The sequence below is a fragment of the Sinocyclocheilus rhinocerous genome, unplaced genomic scaffold (assembly GCF_001515625.1).
Source record: "Sinocyclocheilus rhinocerous isolate Xijiao unplaced genomic scaffold, SAMN03320098_v1.1 scaffold1893, whole genome shotgun sequence".
NCBI lineage: Eukaryota > Metazoa > Chordata > Actinopteri > Cypriniformes > Cyprinidae > Sinocyclocheilus > Sinocyclocheilus rhinocerous.
Genome location: NW_015654502.1, coordinates 125,472 through 143,549, shown reverse-complemented (window position 1 = coordinate 143,549; position 18,078 = coordinate 125,472). Strand labels below are relative to the sequence as shown.

General features: G+C 38.1%; 1 protein-coding gene across 7 annotated transcripts in view; it reads left to right on the top strand.

Moving 5' to 3' along the window:
- Positions 1-18,078, top strand: part of LOC107717278 (ubiquitin carboxyl-terminal hydrolase 2-like) — a 33,643-nt gene that overhangs the window by 4,944 nt on the left and 10,621 nt on the right. For 6 of the 7 annotated variants that reach the window (XM_016523968.1, XM_016523970.1, XM_016523967.1 and 3 more), the window contains one exon: positions 9,296-10,001. In XM_016523968.1, coding sequence (XP_016379454.1) covers positions 9,342-10,001 — 660 coding nt within the window. In that variant the 5' untranslated portion in view covers positions 9,296-9,341. Of the gene's footprint in view, positions 1-1,358; positions 1,392-9,295; positions 10,002-18,078 lie in introns of those variants that run through there. The other variant, XM_016523971.1, reaches the window with a different exon arrangement.

The following is an 18,078-nucleotide window of genomic DNA, read 5'->3' as shown; positions in this document are numbered from 1 at the left end:
TTTTCACCTCAAAATTATGGGGAAGCTGTGCCTCCCCTGCCTCCCGGACGAGCCGCCACTGCACGTTAATCCCCATGTTTTCAATTTCATTGTCTCTTCATAGACAGTGGCCCTAATGCCAGTCTGTTACAAAATCTGTGTTCCACATTCCTTATTAAGGTTGTCTACGCTCACTGTAAAGGATTTAAAAACCTGGAATGACCTGCTACCTTTAAAATTTGGTCTGATGTTGTTTTTCCAGAATAAATAAGCTTTGAAAATTCATGCCAGACCAGTGCAAGTGTGATTCGCATAACATAGCTGCGGATATAAAAGGTAGATTTTGAGTTTGGTTTGGCAGGCCTGAGTATTGTTGAGAGGCGAGTCTTGCCAGATTGCTTTTGGTCACAGGAGGGGGGGCTGAGGTGTCAGTTTGGTCACTGAGCTATTATCTGCCCACATTTCAGGGTAAATATAGCTGTACCCAAGACTTTGCCTCAAGTCTTCAGCGTATTGTTTGTGTTGCTAACTCAAACACCTGCACAAGTTTGAGATTTTTTAGGACGGTACGGTGTTTTGGTGCAATATCATGGTGGCTTCCTGGAGACCAGCTCTGATATTTGAAGTTATACAGCACATATCACACCAAAACTGTTTTCAGGATTTTTTATTGACCTTTTGATTAGGGCTGGGTTTTGACTAGGGATATGCCGGTATCAAACAGTTTATTTTTCTATCTGACTAATGAGTTTATGGTCACAAATATGTTTTTCTGAGGTAAATGTGACGTTACGTGACATTGTTTACAAGCCGTTATATTAACGTCTTTGCGCAGCTGAAACACTGATTGAGCGATTACATGAGACAGAATACGGACTGTAAAGTTGTACTCTTTCTTTTAACTTTGGATGTTTAGTCATGTTTATTGTTTATGTGCTGAAACTGGTATTAATGTGGAGGAGATTATCAGTTCAAGTGCGCCTCGCGCTGCCGTGTCTGTTAAACTGAGGCACTACAGCGATCTGTCACTCCACATTAAACGGCACCAAAACGGCATTTAGTGTTCCGTCCATTAACTGAAAACAGGCTAGAATAATCGATTCTTGGGATTTAAGAATCGATATCGTTCCGAAAAAATGAGAATCGATTAATATAGAGATATCAATATTTTTTACCCAGCCCTACTTTTTATGCTTCTTTGCAATTCTTAGTGCAGTTTGCTTTCTATGGAGGCATATTTCTGCATCAGAGAAAAAGACAAAATGTAATGCGAGGCTAACATTTACATTTAAAGTCACATTGTAAGATATTAAGTCACAACTGTTAGAAATAAAGTCACAATCATCTTTTTATTTTTTTACTCTGAGGCGGAAACTGGCTTTCATAGCTTTCCAAATGATGAAGAGCTAAAAGTAGGTGAACTGACGTGTTAAATGTGAATGTTAAGGAGCATGAATGTGGTGGTGTGCACGTAATGACAGCACGTCTATCAGCATGAATGCAAGTGTGGATGTCCGTCAGGCATCACGGGGCTGAACCACGTCTGCTTTGATAAGTCCCCACCTGTCACATGCTCACAGTCAGAGACACTCCCACAGCTTAGACCCTGACCACTGACTAAACCCCCATTGACTTCCTTCATGCTGAACCAACTGTATGTGAGAAATGTGAGTATTGTAACACCGTGTCTACACTGGACGCGACAAAGCGACCGTTGAAAATCATTTGAAATTTGTGTCAGTACGTAATAAATAGAACGCAGCAGCAGTTTTCCAGTGTAGAAAGCATCACTGATTATAATGAGTTGTATAGTATTTTGTCGCGCCGCTCGTGTCCGGTGTAGACACGGTGTAATACTAACATTTAAGAAAAAACACACACACACACACACACACACTAAGTCCAAACTCCAGTCTCATTCTACTAAAAAGATTAGTTTGGTTAAAAATGGAAGTTTCTTTATTAGTAGTAATTAATATTTCTCACAGAAGATGACTACAGACAACAGAGCCTGCTTCTATGATTTGGCTAAATAGATTAAGTGTATTTATATTTATTGAGTGACGTACAGTTTTGTTCAAAAGTTTTTTAAAATATTAATACTTTTTATTCTGCAAGAGTGCATGAAATTGATCGAAAGTGGGATTAAAGTCAAATAAATGCTGTTCTTTTGATCTTTCATTAAAAAAATCCTTAAAATATGTACAAAAATGTTTTCACAAAAGTATTAAGCAGCACAACTGTTTTTAGCATTGATAATACATTACATTTTTAATTTGCATTACATTAAAAAATATATATTTTAAAAATATTATTTTAATAATGTAATATTTTTAAATATTACTGTTTTTAATTTTATTTTTTATAAATACAGCCTTGGTGAGCATAAGAAACTTATTTAAAAATATTTTAATACTGACCCCAAGTTTTGTAATGGTATTGTATGTTAAATCTCTTGTCTGTGTTTTGTAATGATCCTGTAGTAACAAGAAACTTTCTAGTGATCTCCTCATATCAAAAGTTTTTTTCTAGAATATAGCTTATTCACAAGGTTCTTACTTGTAAATGTAATTTAAATATATTTAATATTATTTTAGAGTATTATAAATATAGAGTAATAAAGATAATACATTATTATCAATAATAGTTTAATAATATTAAACTGTTAATGATAATAGTTAATTATACCCATGTCCTCAGTTTCTCGTTTCTCGCGTCGTTTGGCTGCAGAAAAAAATAAATAAAAAGATAGTCCTACATTTTAAAAAACTTCTTGATATCATATTTGAGGTCATGAGTTTGCCTACCAATGGTATGAGAGGAATACAGCTTTCACTCTCAACCAAACTAACATTAGTCAATCAGAAGTAGAATGGGGCAGGTCTTGGAAAAAGTGTGGTTGAGATCCAGCTGCAACCAAGTCCTACTACACCTGTTTCACACATACTCCGTCTGCAGTGCGTGTGCGTTGTGTTTTTTATACGCACCCATGTTAACGGATTAGAGCGTTCACGCTGCACGCGGTTGCGGTCCGGTGTTGTGCCCATTTTCGACCCCCTGCCAAATTATTACCCCTCACGTTGAAATTGCTATCTGATTGCCTAATCCTAACTCCTCCCCCACACCTAACCTTAAACCTACCAATACTAGGGGGGTAATAATCTGGCTGGGGTCAGAATTGGGCACAATTCTGACCACGGGCACGCAGTGCGTTCCAGGAGCAGCGTGTCTGCAGCAGTGCAGTGATCGTTTACGCACTGAGTCTATTTTTGCTGTGCTGCACGCGCTGAATTAAAGTGACAGTGCATTGTTCGCAGTAAAAATGAACATGGATGTTTTCACAAAAGTATTAAGCAGCACAACTGTTTTTAGCATTGATAATACATTACATTTTTAATTTGCATTACATTAAAAAATATATATTTTAAAAATATTATTTTAATAATGTAATATTTTTAAATATTACTGTTTTTAATTTTATTTTTTATAAATACAGCCTTGGTGAGCATAAGAAACTTATTTAAAAATATTTTAATACTGACCCCAAGTTTTGTAATGGTATTGTATGTTAAATCTCTTGTCTGTGTTTTGTAATGATCCTGTAGTAACAAGAAACTTTCTAGTGATCTCCTCATATCAAAAGTTTTTTTCTAGAATATAGCTTATTCACAAGGTTCTTACTTGTAAATGTAATTTAAATATATTTAATATTATTTTAGAGTATTATAAATATAGAGTAATAAAGATAATACATTATTATCAATAATAGTTTAATAATATTAAACTGTTAATGATAATAGTTAATTATACCCATGTCCTCAGTTTCTCGTTTCTCGCGTCGTTTGGCTGCAGAAAAAAATAAATAAAAAGATAGTCCTACATTTTAAAAAACTTCTTGATATCATATTTGAGGTCATGAGTTTGCCTACCAATGGTATGAGAGGAATACAGCTTTCACTCTCAACCAAACTAACATTAGTCAATCAGAAGTAGAATGGGGCAGGTCTTGGAAAAAGTGTGGTTGAGATCCAGCTGCAACCAAGTCCTACTACACCTGTTTCACACATACTCCGTCTGCAGTGCGTGTGCGTTGTGTTTTTTATACGCACCCATGTTAACGGATTAGAGCGTTCACGCTGCACGCGGTTGCGGTCCGGTGTTGTGCCCATTTTCGACCCCCTGCCAAATTATTACCCCTCACGTTGAAATTGCTATCTGATTGCCTAATCCTAACTCCTCCCCCACACCTAACCTTAAACCTACCAATACTAGGGGGGTAATAATCTGGCTGGGGTCAGAATTGGGCACAATTCTGACCACGGGCACGCAGTGCGTTCCAGGAGCAGCGTGTCTGCAGCAGTGCAGTGATCGTTTACGCACTGAGTCTATTTTTGCTGTGCTGCACGCGCTGAATTAAAGTGACAGTGCATTGTTCGCAGTAAAAATGAACATGGATTGACACGGAAATGTAGTAATTTCACAATAAATTGATATAATTAAAGTCTACTGTTTCACAGTCAACACGTGGCTTTTTGGCTAGGTTTAAAACAAGGTTTAAAACTTTTAGATAAACAAGGCAACATAATAGAAAAACAAAGTTCTTTAAGACCTGTGATAAAAGAGGATCACAATGCTGAAAAAGCTTTTTCAGTAACAACGTTTGGATTTGAAATCAAAGTAATGGATAAATGTTGTGTTTGTGGTAAGTAGCCGCGTATCAGTAGCGGACTGCAAACGTGTCCTGTGTGAAAGCACAATGCTTCTGCACCGCATACATAACGCAGATGGACTGTATACGCACTGCAGACGGAGTATGTGTGAAACAGGCGTAAGCATAGATGCCGGAGCGGAGAAGTTACGTTGGAGAGTAGCAAGCAAACATAGTCCGCAGGATGGAAAGTAAGATTATGAAGCCTGGGGAAGACGCACTAATTGATAAAGTTCTTAAAAATAAATGGCGGTGGGTGTGAATAGAAGAAATAGGCAGAGATGGCAAGCCTTTTGTCCCCACTGGATGCAACAAATGCCTCGTTTATAATGGGTTTTAATGATATTGTCTCGCCGCTCCGGGACGCGGCATCACAATATGGTAAGGGGCGTAACATTTCCTTCACACGCTTGAGGTATTTGACCAATCACAACGCACTGGATAGCTGGCCAATCAGAGCACACCTCGCTTTTCAGACCGATGAGCTTTGTAAAAATCGACACGTTTCAGAAAGGCGGGGCATAGAAGAGAAACAATAATGTACAGTATATGTAAAATAATGTGTTTTTTTAACCTTAAAGGAACACGCCACTATTTTTGAAAATAGGCTAATTTTCCAACTCTCCTAGAGTTAAACAGTTGAGTTTTACCGTTTTCGAATCCATTCAGTCGATCTCCGGGTCTGGCGGTAGCACTTTTAGCTGCAGCTTAGCATAGATAATTGAATCTGATTTGACCGTTAGCATCTCGCTCAAAAATGACCAAAGAGTTTAGATATCTTTCCTATTTAAAACTTGACTCTTCTGTAGTTACATTGTGTACTAAGACCGACGGAAAATGAAAAGTTGCGATTTTCTAGGCCGATATGGCTAGGAACTATACTCTCATTCCGGCGTAATAATCAAGGAACTTTGCTGCCGTACCATGGGTGCAGCAGGCGCAATGATATTACGCAGCGCCTGAAAATAGTCCCCAGCTAGGTAACTTCCAACGTGACCGGCACTAAGTTTGTGTAGTTGCATATATATATTTAATATATTTCCATATCGGCCTAGAAAATCGCAATTTTTCATTTTCCGTTGGTCTTAGTACACGATGTAACTACAGAAGAATCAAGTTTTAAATAGGAAAAATATCGAAACTCTTTGGTCATTTTTGAGCGAGATGCTAACGGTCAAATCAGATTCAATGATCTATGCTAAGCTGCAGCTAAAAGTGCTACCGCCAGACCCGGAGATCGGCTGAATGGATTCGAAAACGGTAAAACTCAACTGTTTAACGCTAGGGGAGTTGAAAAATTAGCCTATTTTCAAAAATAGTGGCGTGTTCCTTTAAACCGCATAAACACGTTTCATTACACCAAATACACCAAATAATGTTCTTTTTAGCAACATTATATGACCCCTTTAAATGAACGTAAACCGAGGAAATCTGATGTGTGTGTCAGAACCGTGCATTTGGTCTGAAAGTGAGAGCAGCTGGCTGTCTGTGTTATTGAAGAACAAAAGAAAAATCACTCTGCTCAGATTTGCTCTTGACTGAATAACTTAATCTTTAACAAGGATTCATCTATAAATATGTCGTAAAACTTGAGATAAATACTGCTCAGCATTAAGCAAAATTAACAGTCTCACGCAGGTGCAACATGCAGCGTAGGTTTCGTTTTGTGTGAAAACATGAATGAAGGCAGAGTGCTGAAACAAATGAAATGAAAGAATGTATGAATGATTTAAATCTATGAATGCATAAGGGAGAACTGACTGTCTTCAGAAAAGTTTCTATGATATTTGCTTTTCATCTTCCCTCCGTGTAAAGCCTAATAAAGCAGTGTTTAAAAGCGCAGCGCTGCTTTGTTTACAGCGTTTACCGGTGAAACCGATCTATTGCTGCTGTTCCAGAAGTGCCACCTGCTGTCAGACAGTGGAGTTACATTTTCATTCAGTCTGTCTGCCTTTTAGTTCAGACCAATGCGAAAATCGGATCGATTTTTTGTTGTAAATCTTAACCTGTAGATGGAATATAAACTAATGTGCATTCTAAAAATCTGAACACTAAAATGCATATAATTTATGATTTTGATCCTTCTCTTAAAATGAGTTAAAGACTGAAATGTGAGGTTTATCATTTCATAATTCTTTATATATTTATTTATATATAACATGTTATGTTGTAAGTCACCAAACCAAGATTTTTTGATTGTTTAAAATCCGGCCATCATTTTTAATAGTAATATTTTAATGTTTATACAAGCAAAAAGTGCATAGTACTGCTAATTTTATTTATTGTTTGTTGGTTTTTGACATTAAACAGTAACTTTATTCTTTTTCCTTAAATTGTTAATAATAATAATTTCCTGAAAATATTATGCTTTTTTTGTGTTGTGTTAATTTTGATAATCCATTGCATATTAAAAGGGTACTAAAACTGACCCCCACAGTGTCAAACTGACATAAACTAAATGTCTTCTACTACCTCTTTTTTTAGACTTTTTTTTTTGTGTGGTATTACAGGGGTTTGAATATTAAGAATCTTTCTCAATACCATATGCTAGGGTTCTTTTGGCTTGTGGGCAAAGAGAGGGAACACAATGTGAAAGCAGTGGACAACTGTCTTAAGAGTTCTCGTCTGATGAAAGCATGTTAGTGTCGGTTTGCCATGTGCTTTGGACTGCCTCCAGTGTGCTGCTTACCCTAGATCTACGTGTTGAAATATTGATGCATCTGTGAATGCTGCACTAAGAGAGGGAGAGAGAGAGAGAGTTTGCAGCGAGACAGATTAAAGAAATAAGAGCCATCACACTGAACCCAGCACGGATCAACAACACCAGATACTTTTATTTATTCAGATGCTGCACTGCCTTGTGAACAAGAGCCCGTCTCTCCACAAGAACAAACTGTACCGCGTAAACACATGGCCCGGCTCTGGGGGCTCTCTTGTTTCATTCAAACAGCGGGGTCTTCAGTGCTGTGCTCGGGCTGTACCACCAATCCAGGCCTCTCTGAAAACAATGGCACTCATTTTGTTCAGCATGTTCTTCATTCAGGGTCCCGTGCTTGCAGCGAAGCCCCCGTAGGTTGCGTAATATGCACCCCTCGCAGTGTGTATGCTGTGTTTGGACAAGAGTCACATGCTGCTACTCATCGAATATGTTTTCAGGATCAAGCGCACAAAACACAAGAGACCTCAGGGCATGACACAGCGTCATTCAAAATTCATAACCGGTAGTGTTTATACCCTACAATTTTTTACTGGAATTGCCCAACTGAAGAGAGAATTTCTTTCCCTAAGGCTGAAATACACACGTAATGAAACCGCCGACCTGAGTGTGTGGGATTTTGAGGCATTTTGGAGTTTGTTGGTAGATATAAGCTAAAATGATTAATCTTATTAATCTCATTTTATCAGTCAGTGTAGATGTCACGTCAGTTGGGGCCACTTTGACAAAAGTGTTTTTTTTTTTTCACTTTCACATACAAAGTGTTTTTCTCACTTTCACATAGAATGCACATAACAATATTTTATATTTATACATAGCAGCTATGGATGCACAATATCCATTGTGTACCGTTTTGGTTATCAGCTGATATTAAAGTTTTTTTTTTTAATCTGTATTAGCTGTTATTGGATATTTAATTGTTTATTAATTGTTTTATACATCTTAATTTAGAAGTAAACGCTCACTTAACCGAAAGCCTACTGTATCATATTTGATATGCAAATTTCTAAGGCCTCTAAATTATCACATGATGGAAACTTTGCTGAAAAACCTGTTGCTCACAATCTACTAAGTGCTATCAAAATAGCATATTACGTTTTGGCCATATAGTGTAAATATCAGCAACTGCACCAAATTGCATATTTTTTGCTCAGTTTGGGCCTCTGAATAAAATTGGGGTACTCACATATGCAGACTTTTTTTTAGATCAAGATATGTCAGGCTTTACAGGGTTAAGGTTAATCTTTAAAAACCCTAATAATTTAATAACACTGTTAAATGTAATCTTTAGCGAGTCTCAAAATGAATATCTATTTTTCATACTGTACATTATAATGTTGTGATGCCTAAATTCACTTATATTATTCAAAACAATTTATTTTAGTTTAGTGTTTCCTTTTTATTAATCTAGACACAACAGTGTAGAATTTTAATATCTGATATTTAACAGTTATTAAACTCACAATGTAATGGAAGTAGTGACAGATCTTTTCTTCTGTATTGTGACATCTATCCGAGTAAAATGTCAAAAACTTGGTTCAATCAACTGGTTGTTGATTGGATGTTGCAGTCATTTGTGTAAAAAAAAAAAAAAGGGTGGGGTTTAAGTGGATGAAATGATTGGAGAAGTCCAGCAAACGTCACCAGTGAAGTCTGTCATTTCACTGGAAGATCCAGTTATGACATTTTGATTGAAAACTACAAGGTAAAAAAAAAAACAAAAGAAAAAAATGAAGCATGCATGGATGAATTGTTCACAATAAGATCAACAACATCCATTAAACAGATTTTCATTCCATGCTGACTTTAAACTGAAAATAAATTACTGGTTTATCTGTAATGGCCAGAATTTTAATATCACTGAATGCCACACTTTTTCTCCTTTCGTTCAGATTCCATGCAGCCTGAAATTGCCTTACATCCAGCTGAGCTGCCGGCATGTCTCGTGTCTCCTCTACAGCGAAGCGCTATACAGGCTCTTCTTATACCAGTAACTACAGCTCATATGGCTCCTCCCTGACTCCATCGCTGGGCTCCTATGATCGGGAAAAGCTGCCCTATAAGAGCTCCTCCTCAGGCTACTCCTCCTCAAGCTACCTGAGCTCAAGCGCCAGCCGCTCCCGCAACTACAGCTCTTCGTTCGAGCCGGACCGGGGTCGGCCTATCCCTCGCACTGATTTGCTGGGTGGCCGGCGCAGCGAGAGCCTGAGCCGCACACCGGCAAAGGGCTATGGCTCGGGCCTCAATGGAGGCTCGGCATACAGCAGCTACAGCTACTCTCCGGCCCCTACCAGCTACCTCTCCACCTCACCCGTTTCCTCCAGCATTTCTCTCAGTCGCAGGAAGTCGGTGAGTCAGAGCGATTTGACGCACGATTTATCAGCTCTGGGCCTGAGCGAGACATCCAGTGGCAGTGGCCTGAAGCAGTCCTACCAGAGCCGAGGCACTGATGTATCTGACACCTATGGCCAGCTACGCTCCAGCTACGGCCTCTCACGGAGCTCCACACAGGACAGTCTTGGCAGCAGCGGCCTGAAGAGCAGCAGCAGCCGATTCTCCTCCAGCTGTCGCTCCACCTCACCAGTCAGAGAGTCTTTGGTAAGAGCATTCATGTTTTCTTGTTGGACAGTAGACATCTATTTCCATAACACACTTCCGCTAAGTTTATGTTTTTCACCAATCCTCATATTTGCATCGCTCTCCTTTCTCAAGTGTTACACAAGAGCCCTTCGGCTCAGAGAGTTTGTGCTGAGAGGTGTAAGGAATGTGTAACATTCAGCTGTTTCAAGTGTCTCTTATGATTATAAGTGAACTCATCTTAGGCAGTTGCAGATAAAATTATTGATTTGGTCACATATATTTAGAATAGCATACTAACATAAAAACCCTACTACTAGATAGGGACATATGGCTTTGTGTAATTATCAGTAACTGCAATATACAGTCAAACCAAAAATTATTCGGACACCAGATATAATTTTTAATATTTTTTTTCTAGTGGGTGCAGGACACTATAGTTCATTTATGTAAGTGAGTGATAGCAAAATTAAGTAAACTGTGACATATTATCCCCAAAAATTCTTCATACAGTGGACTACCAGTAAAATTGATAAACATTTGGGACCAAAAATTATTCAGACACTTTGACCTTACCATGTTTTGCTTAAGTGTTATCTGACATTATCAAGATGAATTTATTCTGACACAGTTTAACTCTTCTTAAATAGTATAACTCTTTTTTTTTTTTAAATAGTTCTTGTCATATTTTATTATCTTGTCATATTTATTACCATTTTCTAAACTATAACAAAGACTATAGAATACCCAAGATGTGTCACTCGTTATCAGTAATTATCAGTAACTGATTTTTGCAAAATTTTGCAGCCCCACAAACAAGCACAGCAAACCTGGAGCTTTTTTATCGCAGTCACAATTTTTTATCTTAATTAGGTTTTCCCCCCCCAAATTGTGCAGCCCATAATGCAGTGTGTTCTACTTGACCTTTCATTTCCAGTGTGACAAATGAACTGAAAAAATATCAGCTGTAACTTTTAACATCTCTTTGATTTATGACATTTGTACTCAAATTTAGTATTAAAGTATTAAAACCAGAGATCGACCGATATATCGATTTACCGATATATTTCCCGATATTTAAGCATTTTACAATAAACGGATATCGGTTTTGTAATATCGAATTCACCGATAAACGCCGCCATCTTGTGGATGTTTTGAGAATTGCGCGCAGGATCACCATTGCAGTGCGTCTGAGAGGAAACAAGACAACAACAACGGCGTGCACAGGTACTTGATTTACTGTAGTTAGTAAACTTTATTTAACATAACAGCCATCAATGCACAAATTAGATGTATTAAATAAATGCCTGATATGCAGTTTATGCAGCTTGGCTCGAAGAAATAGAGATGAACTCAAGCCTATTAAGCAGCTTATAAACCTACTTAACACGGTAGTTTAAAATGAAGATGACTCCTGTCCTTTATTTATTTTCTCCATTTGAAAACATTAGACCTTCTACATTTATTTTGCTTATTGTTAATATTAGTGTTGCTGCTGATGCTTTAAATAAATTTTTTTATTGTTGTAATATGAAGATTAAATTTAACATGAAAGACTGCTAATTTTCAACACTTTTTTTAAGATGACTGAAAGGAGGAAAAACTAAAGTGAAGTATGGACTTACTTCACTCAGTCATTTATTTACTTTATAACAGTAAATAAATATCGGTTCTGCATATCGGGCACATAAACATGCAAATAATTGGTATCGTATCGGTTATAAAATATCAATATCGGTCGATCACTAATTAAAACAGCAGAATAATATGTTTTAGGCAGAAAAAAAACCCTCTATGGAATACAGTCTGTGGCTATTCTTTTAAATTAATCGCTGTTTATGTCATTAATTAAGCTATTCTCAACAAGGGAGCCCAGGCTAAAAGAGCAGCGCTGAGCAGTAAGGTCTGTCTGACTTTAAAATGATTAGTCTAGACTACATTAGTTTACACCTGAGAATTTCAGAAACTAATCAGCTCAACAAGTGTAAGTCTGAGTGCTTTTGTCAACTCAATTTAATTATTACACTAATGCTCCAGATACCCAGGCCATTTATGCTGTGCTAAACCAGGCTACTGTGGACAATTGCAAGAATTAGAAATGCACTATAATTCTTTCTGCGCTACTCTAAAGGGTTCAAGATTGCCAGACTGGAGTTTTATTACTGTTGTAATGGAGCAGAGTATTCAGATTTTTTTACTGTTGTGAATTATAGAATATAGCAGGGGTGGCGAACTCCGGTCCTGGAGAGCAGCAGCCCTGCAGAGTTCAGCTCTAACCCTAATTAAAACTCACCTGCCTGTAGCTTCCTAGTAACCGTTCAGACCTTGATTAGCTTGTTCAGGTGTGTTTGATTAGGGTTGAAGCTCTCCAGGACCGATGTTCACCACCCCTGGAATATAGGAAAGCAGTGCATTCAAGCAGTGCATTCACAGTGTTGCCACAAGGGGTGCTATAGTGAACATTAGTGCAAACTCTGTTTTTCTATTATCAGTTTTCATATCTTGAATTTAACAGTTGGCTCTTTTTCAATTTATTAGTCAATTAATGAGAATGACAGGAAGTGGAGTTTACTCAATTGCAATTCAAAAAAATTAATTTCCAAGAAATGAAGAGTTCTCCCTGTCTGTAAGGTCAATAAAACCTTCAAAATAAATACTTTTTGAGTTTTTTTTAACTCTCAAAAAAAAAAGGCTGTTCAGAAAACATTCCAAGTTTTTATTTTTTTATTACACCGGGGTTATATGAATCTCTTGGAACTCGACAAAAATTAAATTCTAATTGAGGAATTGAATTTGAGTATTAAAAATAAACATGCATTCTCAATTAAGTTCTGAATATTGCACAACCCTAAACTACTAACTGGTTACCGTTAAACTTTTAGCCTGTTTCTAGCTATCTGAATAGCTAACACATCCATAACAGATCCAGTGCAGTTGCACAGGTTCATTTAAAGGTAACTCTATCAGCCCCATGAGTACTGACGTTTGTTACCACCACAGTAATGCAAGAACGCACATTATTGCGCACTTGCAGTGTCTGCGTACTTGTATAGTGTATATTTCTGCCCTAATATTTCTGTCCTTATTCTGGTTTATCTAAAGTATTTTTGCTGACCAAATCAGTTTTATCAGTGTGAGGAAAAGCACAGGCTGCAGTAGGTATACAGTTGGCCCCATCTCCGACTGCCATTTAAAGTATTGTGGTTTGTTTCCCATCCGATGGTAGGTTAGTGTTACTGAGAGGCTTTGCATGCATGGCTGGGCCAGCATTAACACGGTTTCCCTGCCACAGTCTAACTCTTTCTATTCAGGAGTTTTATTAATGATGTCAGTCTGTCTCAAACAGAGAGACTTTGCACTTCCGTAGCCCAGGAGTAAACAATTCCTGTCACGTTTTCTACTACTTCTACTACTCATTGCGCCAAGATTTTTTATGTAACATATCTGTTAGTATGTTGGCTGTTCCACAACATTAACCTAAATATAAATACCCTCTTTTTTAAAAACTTTTGAAAATGTTTCACGTCTGTTTTGATGAGGCTCAAACCTACTGGAAACATCCGCCTCCTATTTTGGGCCCTTTTTGGCACTTGGTTATTGGCAGTGTATCTCAGAGACCGCTGAAGGCTCAGGACTTCTTATTCTCTTCACATGAGGTCCTTAAAGAAGAAACCCAGTGAAGACTAAATTCTTGTTCTGAGTACAAAGTGTCCCTCTGGTGTTTTCCTGTGTTTAAATTTATGTGTGGATGTTGGCAACTGAGATTTGCAGTGTTAAATTTCACTCACTCGTCACATGCTCTTTTATTATCAGAGCATAAGGAAAACTTTTCTGTGTCATGAAAATAGATTTACTGTATTCATTGTAGTCTATCCTTCTCAACATCGTTTTCATCTGCGTAAAATGCAGTGTCGTGTCTGTCTTGACTAAAGTATATAGGACTGTGGGATGCATGTAGAGTGTGGCCTTCAAAAGTGACTTTGTTCTCATTTAGGTAACTTTAATGCTACATTACGTGTTTCCAGTATATCCAGAACTGGGTTGCAGCTGATGACATTTGACCCACCATCTCATAAGAGCATAACGGCCTTAGTCTGGTGTTCTCCTTTGGGGTTTAGTGTGTTTCATACCCTGTTTTAATTTCTCTGCCCCTTTTACAGGCAACGTTTAATGCTTCTCTCTAATACTGTAGTGAGGGCGACAGCTGAGCTGAGTTGAACATGGAGCTCAGTCCAATAAACTAGACATATTGTCCCACTTTTTGTTGCTTTTACCATTGTTGACAGTTGTTCTATTTTCAATCTGATTATAAGCTTTTTTCCTCTCAAAGAACTGTAGCTGTAAGTTGAGTCAAATGTATTTGTATAGCACTTTTTACAATACACATTATAAAATTATAATGTTCATCTTTATAATATCTTAATATCTTCATAATTTATAGTCACATTTAGCAGATTAGAGCTAGGTGATAATGTAGTTTACATTTTTGCAATGATAAAAACAATCATGCAGTTGAGTTTGCTATATAGTATTTATCTCTTGTGAGTGTACTGTACGTATGCGGATGAAATTGGATATACTTAGCTAGTTGTGTGATAATATAGTTTACATTTTGCAACAATATAAACAAAATGTAAGTACATTTGTACATATATTCACAGCAATTTGTCTTATTTGTGTACCTTGTTGGTAAGGTCGAAAGTTTAAAGTGAGTGGTGAGGTTCATCTTGTGCAAAGTTTAATATATAATTAAAGAACATAAAAATTACTATCACAAACATTACTGATAATAAATAATGACAGTATGCATATTTATATTTTTGTCAGTGATGCTGGTGTCAAGTGTTCCAGCAGCCTACTGTTGCTATGGTTACTTCCTCAGGCGAACGCTACTCCTGTGTACGAGCATCTGTTCGCGATACTTGTCACAAAAACATTTGAAACCCTTGATTAAACGTGTATATGTTTATGTGAAAAGAATATTAACTTTTTAAAGACGTCTTAGCTTTAATTAACGGGGTGGGGGTGGTAATACAGAGCCCAACCAACACTTTGCGGTGTCTTTTCGATGTAAGGAAAGTTGAAACTGATTTAGGTTGTTCCGTTTTAGAGTTGTTTGAAAGTGGTCCATTTAAAATGAGTAATAAGTCCATGATGGCCACACGATTATTGTAAATCTCTGTCATTGTAGCGTGTTTTTAACCCGCTGCCCTCAGCGACGACGACGAGCAGTGCTCGTGTGGGCGGGACTGGCAGTAGTGAAAAGACATGGATCCGCGTGCTGCCTGCAGTCTAACAGCTCCTACTCGCTGCCGTCAATGGTCTTTGAGAACTCGTCTACTTTGACGCGTGAGGGAATTGTTCTTTGCGTTTGCGAACAACTTCCTTCGTTTATTGTTTTGTGAAAAATGTTTTGGTTGTGAGTCGGTCAGCGCGCGATGTTTTTTTTATTCGACCCAGTGCTGTCTCGCGCAGCTGTAGAGGTCGTTTCCTAATCAAGTCGCTTACCTGAAGGATCCTGGAATATTTGATGCGAGAACATCCATAGTGGCTGTTTCTTAAAGTTGGTGTTTATACACCACAGAAGGATTTTATTGATTATGCCCAGCATGCGACATTCATATACTATTACAATACCAGAGGAGCCACCTGCGACTGCGTTCCCCTTTATAAAACAGGACATGAGGAGGAAAAACTCTATGTCCGGCTCCATGCTGGTCTCCACATTCGTTGGACTTCTGATTAATCATGCCAAGGTATGAACACGCTTCATAGGCGTATTACGGCAGCAGTTCATGCTGTGATGTCATTAAAGGGGTCATATGATGCTGCTAAAAAGAACATTATTTTGTGTATTTGGTGTAATGAAATGTGTTTATGCGGTTTAAAGTAAAAAAAACACATTATTTTCCACATACTGTACATTATTGTTTCTCCACAGTGAGAATAAAAGTTACGCCTTCTTTCTTTGCTTGAACATTTGGGCGGCGTTATGCAAATCTTCCCACTTAGTGAGGTAGATATGTGGGGGCGTGTTAGAACGAGCCGTTTTAGGCAGGCGTGGTTGACTCTTAACTTTTATAAAGAATATCTCTTTGGATTTGAGACTTTAGTCTTTGCAAATTTACAGATCTTCTTTATGCACCAAGAGCTTGTAACACTCCAAAGAGAAAGGAAAAAATGAAATCGCATCATATGACCCCTTTAATATTGCACTTACCGCCCTTTATAAGGGATCAGTATTCTGACAGGTCACTGCTTATATAATGCAAATTCATCTTTTTTGCATTTGCTGTTTCAGTGCATTGACATATTCTAACCACTGACTACTATGTTATGTCTATGCCAGTGTGCCACTTTGGGATAAATTGATGAATCGGTCTTATTGATCCTCTAATAAAAGTTTAGGTTTCAATGAGAGCACCTTACATTCGGTTTAACAGAAAGCATACTTCATTATTTCTTTGAAGTGAAGCAACAGAGCAACATAAATCAACAGCAGCCTGCATGCAGCTGATGAATGAAGCATGAGGCAGTTCAGAATGGCTGTTCATTGTTACGTAATGAGCAGAAATCCCATTAGAGCTCACTCCTGTACCCGGCAGAGCTCTCAGTCCCGCCCAGTGCCACCCGGGCCAGGACTAGGCCTGGTGTACCAGCTTTTCTGCTGAGCCTCCATTATCTGCCTCGTGATTAGTTTTAGCGTCACTGAATGTGCTTTGAAATTCATCAGGAAACTTGCATATTAAATTACCCATATATTTAGCACCTTAGCACCATATATTTAGCGTGTGTAAACAGGATTCTCTCCATGCACGTTTCGTGAGTCACTTCCTCTGGTCACCCCTTTTTGAGCTGGAGGTGTGACAAGTAAAGTATAATGTGATTGTGAAGGACATGGAGTACCAGCAGTGCCTTTATCTTGGTTTGCTGAAACAGGACGGTCCAAATGAAGTGTTTTGTACTAGTTTAACACATTTGGTACATGGGACAGAATGCTGTGCTCCCGTCCATATTACAAGCACTTGTTAAAGTCATGCAGATCCTTTCCTCTGTACCATAGTGGTAAAAAATTGGCACAGGAGCCAGAGTATTCCTGGGAAATTCAGTTCTTCAAACTGTGTCCGAGTTCAATAGTCTTTTTTAAACAGTTACAAGGAAAACCTCAACCAGCATACAGCTAAGATGTGTGGAATTATTTAGCTGGGAGTGTAGGACAGGAGACAAAGTTGACATAAAACAGATGGTATAAACTCTAAACAGTACCTGATGGGTTCATCTCACAGCTAAAACCCGCTAACAGAGCTCTTTAACTAATATTAATGTGGGTCAGTGTATGCTGATGACTGAAGGCCGCCAGTCTGGATGTTTTATCTGGATATTTGCTCCACATTTTCCTCTCACGGCGAGCTGTTATAAAAGCAGGATTAGTCTTCCCTCACCTCTGTAATTGCGAGAACGCCGAACAGAACACCGTGACCCACTTCCATATTCTCCGGCCACCAGAGAAATAGAGGAAAAAGAGTGTTATAGACGAGGATTTGACACATAAAATCACTCTGTATCAACGTACAAGGCAAAAACCCATATCAAGTCATTATATTATGTTCTTCGTTAGACATGAAAATAGTAAAACTGTTAAACGTATGCATTTGAGTTCTTCACACAGAGAGCTTTGCCTTGCTGGAGTAATTTCAATAGGTACTTTCATCATGCTCAATATGACTCTCATATCATTTGGGCAGGTGTTCTTAACCTTTAACAGGTTCCTCCAGAGTTTGCGAAGGCACTTTTCACCCTGAGACCAAGTGATGCAAATGTTGTATACTTATTAGAAGGTTATTAGCTGCATGTACCGCTAGGGCTGTCGCGGTGAGGGAATTTCCTTTGCGGTAATTTTGAGTGGATCAATAGCGCGGTATGCGGTTTTACTGCCATACATATATATATATATATATATATATATATACACACACACACACACACACACACACACACGTTGAAACGGGAAGTGAAGTAAACCGAAGAGAAAGACAAAATAACGGTCCACTTAACAGAACATAAACCTGACAATAAGATCGTTAGGCTATCGTTAGCC